Source organism: Oryx dammah, unplaced genomic scaffold (genome assembly GCF_014754425.2).
Source record: "Oryx dammah isolate SB20612 unplaced genomic scaffold, SCBI_Odam_1.1 HiC_scaffold_2, whole genome shotgun sequence".
Lineage (NCBI taxonomy): Eukaryota > Metazoa > Chordata > Mammalia > Artiodactyla > Bovidae > Oryx > Oryx dammah.
The window spans coordinates 153,501,179-153,514,674 of NW_024070186.1; the positions used below are offsets into that span (position 1 = coordinate 153,501,179).

Consider the following 13,496-nt stretch of genomic DNA (forward strand, 5'->3'; position numbering starts at 1 on the left):
CTCTTCCTTTGACCTTTAAGCTCCATATTCTCCTGGCTCTCTGACATTTCTAGTTGCTTCTTCTGCTTTCCTTTCATGGGCCGCCTTCTTCTGCCTCTCCTTCAGAGTCTGCGTTTCGGCTCCATCCCAGGAAGTCCTCTCCCATCTCTGTATCAGGTTTCTGGCCAAGCAAATCCAAATGCAGGGCCTTACCTATCATCAAAGCTCCGGGCTCTCTGCTGAGTGCCAGGCCCACATGCCCACAGCCTACTTTTGGACCTGATGCACCCAACAGATGCCTCAACTTCAACACATTCAAAACCAAACTCAGGATTCCCTGCTGGTCCAGTGGCTAAGACTCCGTGCTCCCAATGCAGGGGGCCCAGGTTCGATCCCTGGTCAGGAAACCAGATCCCACATGTCACAACTAAGAGTCTGCATGCTACAGATCCTGCATGCAGCCAAATAAATAAATACTTCAAACAAAACAGAAAAGAAATTCACCTTCCATCCACACCCAGTCCTCTTCCTGCTCTTTCTTCCCTTCCTCTTGCACAAGCATATCTGCATCGTCTACTTAGATCCTTTTGTCCCCTTAGGTCTCTGCACGTTCCTTCTTCCTGGTTCATGTCTGTCTATCCTCTTTAATCTGATTCTCAGCCTTCAGATTTTCAATTTCAATTTCTCTGGGTATAGTCTCCTAACTGTCCAACTCTAAGTTAGGCGACTGCCCCAAGAACTACAGCAGCACCGTTCATGAGTGTGTTGATGTCACTGTCTGCTTACTTGTATGTAACACCCACTGAGCTGTGACTTTAGGGACGGCAAGGATGCCATCTGTTGAATTTCCAGCACTTAGCATGTAACTGGCATATAAAAGGTACTGCATAAACGTGTGGACTAAGCAAACAAATGAACAGAGAAATGCGAAAACAAGCTGATCTTCTAAGGTGTTCAACTCTTAAATGTGTTACCTAGAGGTACAGGATATCACAATATGATATATTGCCTTTTATAAACTAAGGTATGCATTTTAGTGGAAAATATGTTAAAATAATATAGCAGATACAGCATTAAAAAGCAAATACATTTCTTAATTACATTTAAGGAAATTATTATATTAAGATAACCTGGCCCAACTCTTAAACTTGAGATGATTACATCTACATGAGTGGGTTCAGTTTCAAATGTGTTCCCAGCCACTTTAAGAATTTTTTTAAAATGACTTTGAAATATATCCTCTTTGGTTGTAAATATTTTGAACTCATTTCTGCACAGAGCTCCTACTCTTCTATTTTAACTACAATCAGTGGAACCAAACCACACACCAAAAATACCACTTTGTGCTTTTATCACACAAGGACGTAAACTAACTATTGTAAAGGTCTTGACCTTTGTATGGCAGAAGGGCACACACATCTGAAGTCTGAGTAACAAGCAGACTTTGCTGATGGGAAGGAACCCTGTCTAGAAGAATAGAAGTCAATGTGTTCCATGAGCAGACCTTCCATATCGAAGTCGGCCGTGACCTCCGCGTCTTCACCTAGGAGGGTGGAGCTGGTTGATGATGGCAAGGGCATGTTGATTTTCTCTAAGCTCATTTCTTCTTCCAAAGTTTTGATCCAGTCTGGACTTTTTAAAGTAATTGTTATAGTCCTACCCAGTAACTGGTTGAGTAAAAGAGATACAAAATTAAAAATTCATTGGCATGAAAATTAAGTACCTTGGAATAAAGTGTCTGTTTAAGTTATAACAATAGTATAGGCTTAACTCAGCTAGATTCATTCAACACAATCATTTCACAGATACTGTATTGTCACCTGGTTTCAAATGTCCCCAATCCTCCATTTAAAATCCTATGTTAGGGAGTTTCCTGGTGGCCTAATGGTCAGGACTCCAGGCTTTCACTGTCATTGCTGTTGTTCAGTTGCTAAGTCACGTGCATCTCTTTGTGACCATATGGACCGCAGCATGCCAGGCTTCTCTGTCCTTCACTATCTCTTGGAGTTTGCTCAAACTCATGACCCTTGAGTTGGTGATGCCAGCACTGCCATGGTCCAGGTTTAATCCTCAACCTCAGAACTGAGATTTGGCCACACAGTGTGGCCAAAACAAAATAGCCTACTGCTGCTAATCTCAGGTCTTCTTTTCTAGGATGCACACAAATTTAAGTTTTCTTTGCTGCAGTAAATATCTTTCCCGGCTGCTGCCACTACTGAGTCACTTCAGTCGTGTCCGACTCTGTGTGACCCCATAGACGACAGCCCACCAGGCTACCACGTCCCTGGGATTCTCCAGGCAAAAACACTGCAGTGGGTTGCCACTTCCTTCTCCAATGCATAAAAGTGAAAAGTGAAAGTGAAGTCGCTCAGACTCTCGTGTCTGACTCTTAGTGACCCCATGGACTGCAGCCCACCAGGCTCCTCCATCCATGGGATTCTCCAGGCGAGAGTACTGGAGTGGGCTGCCATTACCTTCTCCGATGCCAGATCTAAATTCACTGACAACTCTGCTACATAAATTTATACTTCCTTTGATTTTGATCCACAGATTAACTGTTTCCACATGAGACAATCAAAGAAATGACAGTAGAAAATTCTTAAAATACTTTCCTGTTCATTTAGACTTTTCAGCATTTCAAATGTCACAAGCATACTTAAGAGAATCTAAGATCATTTTAAATCTTCAGCAAAAATTAACCATTCTGAAAACACCAAGCCTGGTATCTGTGAAACTGGCACATTGCTATTCCTAAAAAGTTGAGAAGCTTTTAGACAAAAGTATAGTCTAAAACAATCAATGTATTATAATCAAGTTACATTGTCCTGTCACATTAAAAATACTTTCCTTAAATGCTATTGACATCAGAATTCTTTCATGGCACAGTCTGGAAAGGCTGACAGCTGCTGGCCTGAACCGCACAGTCGTGTTTAATAGGAATTTAGCATCCATGCTGAGGTTTGAAGTCAGAACTAGGCAATAGGCTTCATGGACCATTTATTTTTTTCAGTCAACAACCTTTGTTATGCATTCACCAAAGAATACTACCAAGTCTTCTTAAGCCTCAGTCACTATAATGGCCACTTAAGATGGACTTCATCAAGAATATGCTCTTGGCAGAGATCAGAACCAAATGCAAAGGAAGAAATTTAGATGCTGGAAAAAAATGCTCAAGAAGGTTATCCTTTAGGTTTGCTCTGCTTACACTGTACTTTTCCCAGATTCTCCCCTGAAATGGAAGCGTTCCTATCGATCTACTTGCATCTAGAAGATCTGGGCTGAAACAACTGTAATAACAAAGACAGAGGAGAGGTTTGGAAATGTCTGACTTTCAAAATGTTCTCCAGAAACATTTTTTCAGAATTTTGAAAATCTTTTAAGGGAGCTAAGGGTGGGTACTTTCTAAAAGTGTAACACAGACTTGAGGGTGAGAGACAGAGCTGAAAAAGAAGGGAGAAAAAAAACTAAACAAGGAATATTACCAGGGGAAAGACAAAAGAAATATTCTAAAAAGGAGTAAGAGCTGACAAGGAATGCCAAATTGAGAGCTGCTCTTAAATATTAATGACACCATGGGAGGAGGAAAAGCTTAAGATATTAAAGGCAGAATTAAATTTAAAAATCAGTAATTTCTATATGGTGAAAACAACAAAGTCACAAGATGAACTGGGAAGAACATGTACAGCACATTATGAAAAGGAATTAACATCAAGGGAGCTTCAAAAGATGAATACCCCGGGGGGAACACAGGCTAAGGTCATAAACAGCTTGCCAGAGAAGTATGAAATGACCAGTTAATTGAAAAACTCTCCATTGAAATCTTAACACAGAAGTGACATACTACTTCTAGTTTTTCAGACTGTCAAAGTTAAAAAATAATTAGGATGTTGGATGTTAGGTAATCCGAGGCATCATGCAACTAAATATTCCAAACACGTTTATATAATTTACTGCATATATCTTAAAAATACCTCAGACACTAAATCACTGAATGGTTTAGATTCAACAAATGCTACTTTACCTCTTTCCCATTCAGGTTCAGAACACTCAAGGCAGAGCTTCCCTCTAAAAACGTAACCCACATTTTATCTTCCACAAATCTTTAAGGAAGAGAAAAACAAACAATAAAAAGACGTAATGAATACCTCAGATATAACCAGCCCAACAACTCGTCCAATGATTACTGATCAGCAAGGAAGCAAAAATGCAAAAATACAAGCCTGGGAGCAGCAGGGCCAGCGGTGACCTGGAGAGGGCACTCTTTCCCTGAAAGCATTCAAATTCCTTTAGATACTGGGTTGGCCAAAAAGTTCATTCGGGTCCCCCCTCAGAAGGTATGGAGAAATCCAAACGGCCTTTTTCGTCAACCCAATACAGTGTTACTGTCTGTCAGAAGGAATGGATCTGTGGAACTCCAAATGTGTGTTGTACTTTTTTCCTATTTTTATTCAATAGGACAGACGCATTCTAGACTTTCCCCCCAATTAATATAAGTAGCCTGCTCCATCTACATTTCCAGGAAATCTCTTATTTACATATGTGACTTCAGTCATTCCCTAACAGTTGGCTTATTCTAGAGCTGAAGGTGATGATGAGTTTAGCCTACAGGTGACAGGGGACAGGATTCCTGTTCTCCTTTACTTTCAGTGTCTCCCCTGTCTGTTCTACCTTGGTGGTCTTAGGGTGGAACAATCAGAATATTCTAGGTGAGGGGGTACCACATGGTTTTTATGTCAGGATAACATTACCCTTATTTTGTTAGCAGTACTTGTTCTGTTACCAATACTTTTTCCAATGATAACAAGCATTTTGGGGAAAGCTTTTGGTTGCAATTTAATACTGTCAGGGGAGTGGGTAATTTTCCTTGGTTCTGTCTCGACACAACAAAAATTTGAGGTGATGTACGTTAAAGCCCTTGGTGCATCACAGCTCTCAGACAGTGTTACAGCTCCCACAGTTTTATTTAGAAAATAAAAGAAGATGCACCCTCGAGGCATGAAGGCATGCCAACCCAAAAGACGGGACGAGAAAAGAGAGCGAGCAAGCGAGCGAGAGACAACGAGCGTGCACACGCGGGAGAGACTGCCGGCCCTTTGGCTCCTCTTTTTATGTGTTTCTTTCTCCCTCTGGGCCTGCCCTACGTAAACGGAGCTAGCCAGGAGTGCTATTTGTTCTACCTGAGGTCCTCACTGCAGTCCTCGGACCTTCTTTTGTCCTATTTTCGAGGGTTTTTCCCTTGTCTTTTAGTCACCACCACTCTGGACTCCTTTTTCCTATTCTGAACTACCTAATAACACCATGCTCTTTAGAGACTAGAAAAAAGGCAGGAAGGTCCTATCCCTGCGTCAGTCGTTCATCCCTTACGTACACTCTGGGTTCTCCCTTACCCAGAGAGAGCACGCGCTCTCTCTTTTCTCGTCCGTCTTTTGGGTCAGCATGCCCTCATGCCTCGAGGATGTATCTTCCTTTATTTTCTAAATAAAACCCAGGGAGCTGTAACACTATCCGGAAGCTGTAACACTATCTGAGAGCTGTGATGCGCCAAGGGCTTTAATGTCCGTCACCCCAAATTTTTGTTGTGATGACATAAAACCAAGGAAAATTACCCACTCTCCTGACAGTGTTAAATTGCAACCAAAAGCTTTCCTCAAAATGCTTGTTATCATTGGAAAAAGTATTGTAAACTCTCAGAAAGAGTTTACACTTGCTCCCAAGAACACTTATCTGCTTCTGTGCTGCCCACTCACATAGTCCATGTGATGCTCCCAGTGGTTCAGCATTTCTGTACTTGGCAATGCTTACTGTCATTGGGAAATTTCACCATGTATTTGCTGGAGTCTTAAGATCTCTAGAGACTTTTTGTTTCATTTTAAACCTGTGGGGTAGATCTTTGTCAAACAATTTGAGGTAAGTCTAAATATAATTTCTTCTCTATTTGCCCATTTACTCTCAGAAAGGAGAGGAGGCTTCTCAGGCAAGCTTCTCACCCTGCAAGAAACCAAGCCATTTTCATTCTGTGGGCTGTTCTGGTAAACATCTAAGGAAGCCATACACACGCTTATCTTTCTTCGATTCCAAATAGGAACTGAATCTTCAATTTCTCCTCTGTCTGCCAGAGCACCCAGTATAGAGACTTGCCCACTCAACAGCTATAAAACATCCCTCAATAAACACATGAAACAGCATAGAAAGGAATTTAATAGTACCTCTTCCCTATGAAATTCAAACACACGTTATTCAGTTTGTCAAAATTGCTGTACACTGCGAAGAGAACATTTTTTTCAACAATGCAAGAGGCATCTAGTTCTGCAAAAGGCAGATGGTTAAGTCAATGCCGGAAACCAAGACAGGGAAGGATAACTCCTAACTGTTTGCCTGGCAGCACTGCTCCTCCACCAGATGGAAATCAAATCACTTAAAACTGCTGAGAACATCTGATGTCTTAAACAGAAGGCAGAAAAGTCATCCTGCTTTACTCTTGCTGCTGCTGCTAAGTTGCTTCAGTCGTGTCCGACTCTGTGCGACCTCATAGACGGCAGCCCATCAGGCTCCCCCGTCCCTGGGATTCTCCAAGCAAGAACACTGGAGTGGGTTGCCACTTCCTTCTCCAATGCATAAAAGTGAAAAATGAAAGTGAAGTCACTCAGTCGTGTCCGACTCTTCGAGACCCCATGGACTGCAGCCCACCAGGGTCCTCCGTCCATGGGATTTCCCAGGCAAGAGTACTGGAGTGGGGTGCCATTGCCTTCTGCTTTACTCCTATCACTCCTCAAAAAACTAAAATACTAATATCTCACATTCACTTTTCCACAGGGCTTCCATGTTATAGTGTATAGGAATCTTGAGAGAACATATGTAAATGTGCACGTATTTTTGTCATCAGTTGTCCACCTAAAGTTTCACTGCTGCTGCTGCTAAGTTGCTTCAGTCGTGTCCGACTCTGTGCGACCTCATAGACGGCAGCCCACCAGGCTCCCCCGTCCCTGGGATTCTCCAGGCAAGAACACTGGAGTGGGTTGCCATTTCCTTTTCCAATGCATGAAAGTGAAAAGTGAAAGTGACATCGCTCAATCGGATCCGACTCCTAGCGACCCCATGGACTGCAGCCTACCAGGCTCCTCCATCCATGGGATTTTCCAGGCAAGAGTACTGGAGTGGGTTGCCACTGCCTTCTCCGTAACTTTAAATTTTCTAAGTAGAGAGTCCAGTTTCAAAACCCATGGGTTCTTTGAATAATATTTCTATAGCATGATTTTCTTTTAGTTAGAAGATACAAATATTCATGGTGGTTTACTTACTAAGTCATGTGTGACAATTGCAACCCCATGGACTTAGCCTGCCTGTCTCCTCTGTCCATGGGATTTTCCAGGCAAGAATACTGGAGAGGGTTGCCATTTCCTTGTCCAGGGGATCTTCCCAACCCAGGGATTGAAGGCAGGTCTCTGGTGCTGCAAGCAGATTCTTCACTGACTGAGCTACCAGGGAATTTCCACAAATACTCACATTCTAGTCAAATACTAAGGTAACTTTTAATACAGAAGATATTATTTGTGAATCATGAGTTGCTTTTTTTTTTACATTACTCACCTTATGAGTATAACTTCACCGAAATTTGTAAACTGCTGTAAAAGCTCATCAATCAAAGCATCGTTGAAAAAATTATTTTCTGGTAAAGAGCTTTTGATTGAGACTAACACCGTACCATCTGGTGGACCCTGAACTGCGATTACTTCTTTATAAATGTTTTGCCTCTCTTCAGCTTCAACTTCAAATATATCAATATCGATCAGGGCAACGACAGGCCTTCAGTATAAAGGAAGGGAGACATGTTAGGAACATTACAGAAATGACATATTTCAAATAAATTTCAAGCATGATTAGAAATACGGAGATTGCTTAAACCTATGGTCAGAAGTCTTCAGCTCGGCCCTTCCGTAGTGCAGCAAAGTGCCAGGAGTCCATGTATAGAGGATTTTGCTTTCATCTTGAAAACTAGCATTTAGGAGATCCAAATCTTCAGCTGCAGTCAGAATGAAACAGAACACAGGAGAAGTCACCTGAGCATGACAGACCACACAGAACTCCTTCATTTCACTAGCTTCAGCTGCCTGAGGCTGGGACACCAGACACTTGCTAATGGGCATGAAGTCTAGACTCCGTTAAGTCAGGGTTTTTTGGTGAAGTCATCATATTATGCTTTACTTAGTTAAAACTAAGATGAGCCTTTACTTCTGAGACTTCATGACCAGAGTTTTATAAATAATTGAAAAGACAAATAGCAGTTCAAAATATCTGCAAAACCACTTGAGTTATTCCAGTTAGAAATCTTACTTAGTATTCAGTTATTAATTGCATAAAATGTTTTTCCTTGCTTTCTTTATATGACACTATTTCACTGAAAGAAAATAGACTGAAAAATCAAAGTATTTATTATAAGCAGGTCTGAGAATTTTTTTTAGTTTTATATTTAAATTGTATTTATTTTATTCTAGATAACCTAGGCTGAGAAAAAAAATGTAGTCCTCTTGGCCTTATTTGGTATTTATATCATTCCCCTCTTCCTTGTAAAATCTGCATTGACTTATTTAAATGAAGATGTCCACCTGATCTATCAAAAGGCCACTTCCGTCTTCTCCAGAGGACACGGTCTGTCCATGCAGGGGTGCGGCACTTTTCACTAGTGTCGTAGTCGTCAGAAAACAAGTCATATTTATACGTTGGCGCAAAGGTCACTTTTCCTTCTAAAAATCCTCTAAAAATCTAAAATAAACATACATAAAGGAAGTTATTTCAAAAAGGCAAAAACATTCTGTTTTCATTCAGGCAGTCATGCACTAAATGTCTATCATGTGCTAGAGACTCATGAAATCTACGTGCCTTTGAGGAACACTTCTAACTGAATGGAACAGAGCTTAAGGCAAAATGACCTAGGACGCAGGCTTTATCATCTCACTCACTGATGTCTGAGTAAACAAAGTACAAAGACTTGGATGATGAAATTCCACCAGACTTGTGAGCAGGATCAAACGTTTAGAACTGTATGGGATTTTGGAAATCGCATTGTGTGACGTCTTATTCTCAAGAGGGGCTGGGGCCTAAGAAGGTTACATGGTACCCATCAGAATTTAAGTCTGATGACCAGAAAGGTACCATGTATCAAGTGGCCTCAATCACCTCTTCCTAAACATTTTTTTAAAATAAATTCTTCCAGGGACTTCTCTGGCAGTCCAGTGGTTAAGAGCCTGCGCTTCCAATGCAGGCAAGGTGCAGGTTCGATCCCTGATCAGGGAACTAAGATCCCACAAGTCACACAGCATGGCCATAAATAAATAACAAAAAATTAAAGTAGATTACCTAAGATCTTAAGAGCCAAACAGCAGTAGCCTTGATGAGTAAGATCTTAAATTTGCTACTACTGAAAGAAAAAAAGTATCTTCTTCTACTTGAAAGTGAATTTTATACAGATATGATATCCTTTTCCTCCTGGAAAGTATTATAAGTTTTCCTTTTTTTTCCCTTTTTTTAAAAAGAGAAGGCGATTTTCTATCTGTTAAACTATAGATATACATACTCAGTAAAGGCTTCCTGGGTGGTGCTAGTGTAAAGAACGCATCAGCCAATGCAGGAAACATAACAGACCCAGGTTTGATCTCTGGGTCTGGAAAATCCCCAGGAGGAGGGCATAACAACCCACTCGAGCATTCTTGCCAGAGGAGCCTGGTGGGCTACAGTCCGTAGCATCACAAAGAGGACATGACTGAAGTGACTTAGCACATACTTATTAAGTATAGACTCCAAGAGGTTGTTAAAAAAAAAAAGAAAACAAAAACTTTAGGGAAAGCATGTTCTCATAATCAGACATCCCCTTCTTCCCAATCCAAGTATCTTAGGTATATATGTACCTGTCCAGCATTTTTCTGATTGATTAGCTGATCTCCTGCGATAAGAGAATCCCAGTTTTGCTGTCTGATAAGCTCTTTCACTTCCTCATTAGGGAGATCGATTCGGTAGTTGAAATCGCCACACCAAAACACATAGTCATGGGAGAAGAGCAGCCTTCCCTGGAAGCAGAGAGACAGAATTTCAAACAGTCAATTCACAGAATGTTTTACAACTTTTTCTTTGCCTTACCCCTGCCAGGTTCGATTTATTTAACCCCACAGTAATAACACAAGGAGATTAACTATTTGCTGACATTTCTAGGAGTTATTCCAACTTTTCAAAAACTGATACAGAATATGGGGTGAACTGAAACATGTTCAAAGCTCCCTTTTCGAAAACAAGCAGCAAGAGTTTACCATTGGAAAACTCAACTTCCGTGCTATTTCTACAAAATCGTCATTTCGTTCTTTGACTTGGGATTGTCCTGCAGCAAAGTGGCTGCAGACAAAGCAGAGGCTTGTGGTGTGGAACAGCATTCGTATTGCAACTGCTCCCTTATTTCCAGTTGCACCTCCCATTCCAGTTTTCACAGTGTCAACCGCAACATCCCTTTAAAAGGAAGAATTCGAAATCAAAGATCAGAAATTTCAATAGTTCTGTGTAAGAAATGAGGAATGTCTATTACATAATTACAACACTATACATCATAGGCACTTTGTAGGGGAAGCCTGTGAAATAGTGGAAAGAAACTATTAGCAATTCTTTAATCAAGAACATATTTAAACAAGAGTTACCATATGATCCAGGGATTCCACTCCTGGGTATATATCCGGAGAAAACTATAATTTGAAAAAAAACAGGCACCCCGATGTTCACTGCAGCACCATTCACAGTGTCAAGACATGGAAACAACCTAGGTGTCCGCTGACAGATGAGTGAACAAAGATGTGGGATGTAAATACAATGGAATACGACTTAGCGATACAGATGGACTGATTTACAAGACAGAAATGGACCCACAGACAGAGAAAACAAACTTTCGGTTACCAAAGGGAAGGCGCGAGTGAGAGGGCACGTAGAATGGAAAACCAGCAAAGACCTACTATAGAGCACAGAGAACTATACTTAACTTTTTGTAATAACCTATAACGGAAAAGAATCTGAAAAAGAATATATATATATAAGAATATATATATACACACACACACACAAATGTATAACTGAGTCACTTTGTTGTACACTTGAAACTAACACAATTTAAATCAACTATCACCCATCATGCATGTTCATGCTCAGTTGTGTCTGACTCTTTGCAACCCCAAGGACTGCAGCCCGCCAGGCTCCTCGGTCCATGGAATTTCCCAAGAAGAATACTGGAATGGGTTTTCATTGCCTTCTCCAGAGGATCTTCCTGACCCAGAGACTGAACCCCTGTCTCCTGTGTCTCCAGCATTGGCAGGTGGATTCTTTACCACTGAGCCACCTGGGAAGTCCATATAAATCAATTACACTTCAATTAAAAAAAAAAAAAAGAATATTCAGAAACCATGCATCAGTGTTTCTCTGAAGCCACAAATACGCCAGGCCTTTTGGTTATCTGGTGTTAGGAGGCAGCCTTAGGAGAGCCATCTGTCTACTCACCTGATGAAGGGAGCGTGCTGTGGTCTGATAAAAACAAACAGACAGACGCCCACCAACTGCTCAGAGGCCAGCAGCACATACTTGTTGTCTCTGGAGATGGTCTTCTGAAGTTCCACAGCCCAGAGCTTCTGATTTGTTGTGCTACCAGAAAATATTAACAAGGGAATCTTCAAAAAGACAGTGACAGTAATACAGCCTATTTCTGTAGGACAGTTATCAATTATACCTTTATATGCCCAAATTTAATAAAATTAGTGACATCACGAAATCCACACCAACAGTGAAATCTTTATGCGGGCTGGGTGTTTTTGTCTCCTTTAAAAAAAGGAAAACCAAAAACTGAGTCAAAAGAACATCACACATCAAAAGTCTATCCTTTGACTCCCTTACAGAGAAAATTTGAGCTTTCTTATTAAATAAGTGCTCACTGTGTGAGTAATCTCAAGCTTGTACACTTTATTTTCTCTTTATTTATTCATTAGGATAGCAGAGAAGAACATGCTTCCAGATACATTTTTCCCCTTTTTCTTATTTCTATGGATTATAATATCTCTTTAAAAACTTATTATGGAAAATTTTAAACATATACAAAAAAGATAAGCATAAAATAAACCACCATATATACCCATTAACCAGCTTCAACAATTATCCATATTTTGCCAATCTTTCTTCTTCCATAACTCCCCACCCCTTTCTCTAATCTTGGAATATTTTATGACAAATCTGAGAAAAAATTACCCATTTCACCCCAAAATGCTTTACTAAGCATCACTAATGCAACAGGATTTTTATTTTTCTGTAATCAAAAGGCCATTATCACACTTAAATATTAACACTTCCTCAATATCATATAATACTGAGCTTATATTTACACTTCCCTGTTATATACAAAAAAAAGTTTCTTATAGTTGCTTTCTTTAAAACAAGGTCCCAATAACGGTCTACACACTGCATGTGCTTGTTGCCTCCTCAAGTCTCTCTCAGTCTTTAACTGTCTCTCAGCTTGTCCCATCCTCTTTTTTAATGCTCTTTACATTTTAAGAAGCTGGGTTATTTGTCTGCAAGATGTTTAACAGTCCGGATTTGCCTGATGTGTCTTCACGATACCTTGTACTTCTGTCAGCTTTGTTTCAAACTGGTAACTAAAGAAGCGTGATTCAATTTTATTGATTTGTTTTGGCAAAAATAACCTCATGGTGGTACAGTCAGTCTTGCATCACAGCAGGAAGCACGTAATCTCTGAGATACTACATCTAATAGGCTGTTCAGACTGTGACAATTAACTCTTTGTAAAGAAGTTCCTCCACTGATCCTTCTATAAGGTTTTAACATCAACTGATGATCATTGCCTAGATCCATTATTTCAACGGGGGTTGCGTGCTAAGTTGCTTCAGTCGTGTCTGACTCTTTGCTACCCCATGGACCATAATCTGCCAGGCTCCTCTGTCCATGGGATTCTCCAGGCATGAATACTGGAGTGGGCTGCCATTTCCTTCTCCATCAACAGAGGTTACAACATGTTGATTTCATAATTTCAGCATTCTATGAGCATTTGTAATGAATTGGAATTCTTCTGTAAAGAGCTTTTATCAACTATCCAGTTATTATGAAACATGTTTATACAAAGAAGGTAGGAAAAATGCTTGTCTTTCTCTTTATACATTTTCAGAGTAATAAGTTTGTGCCCAAGATGCATCCCAGTCTTTGAGACTCCATGGACTGCAGCCCTCCAGGCTCCTCTGTCCATGGGAATTCCCAGGCAAAAATACTGGAATGGGTTGCCATTCCCTTCTCCAAGGGGTCTTCTCAAACCAGGGATCAAACCTGGGTTTCCTGCATTGCAGGCAGATTCTTTACTGTCTGAGCCAACAGGGAAACCCCCAGAACCTCCAACAGCAAGCAAAAACAGCCATTTCACCTAAGAACATCCTGATGAAGCAGTAAACATTTCCAATTTTGTCAAAGCTCAATCCTAGAAGCCCATCTTTTTATAT

The 13,496-nt window shown here is 40.6% G+C and overlaps 1 protein-coding gene across 12 annotated transcripts in view; it reads right to left on the reverse strand.

Moving 5' to 3' along the window:
* SYNJ1 (synaptojanin 1) overlaps positions 1-13,496 on the reverse strand; it is a 94,268-nt gene that overhangs the window by 21,887 nt on the left and 58,885 nt on the right. For all 12 annotated transcript variants that reach the window (XM_040228072.1, XM_040228149.1, XM_040228139.1 and 9 more), the window contains 8 exons: positions 11,503-11,643; positions 10,278-10,470; positions 9,882-10,040; positions 8,583-8,739; positions 7,882-7,999; positions 7,567-7,782; positions 4,001-4,079; positions 1,484-1,646 (listed from right to left, as the gene is read on the reverse strand). In XM_040228072.1, coding sequence (XP_040084006.1) covers positions 1,484-1,646; positions 4,001-4,079; positions 7,567-7,782; positions 7,882-7,999; positions 8,583-8,739; positions 9,882-10,040; positions 10,278-10,470; positions 11,503-11,643 — 1,226 coding nt within the window. The remainder of the gene's footprint in view (positions 1-1,483; positions 1,647-4,000; positions 4,080-7,566; positions 7,783-7,881; positions 8,000-8,582; positions 8,740-9,881; positions 10,041-10,277; positions 10,471-11,502; positions 11,644-13,496) is intronic.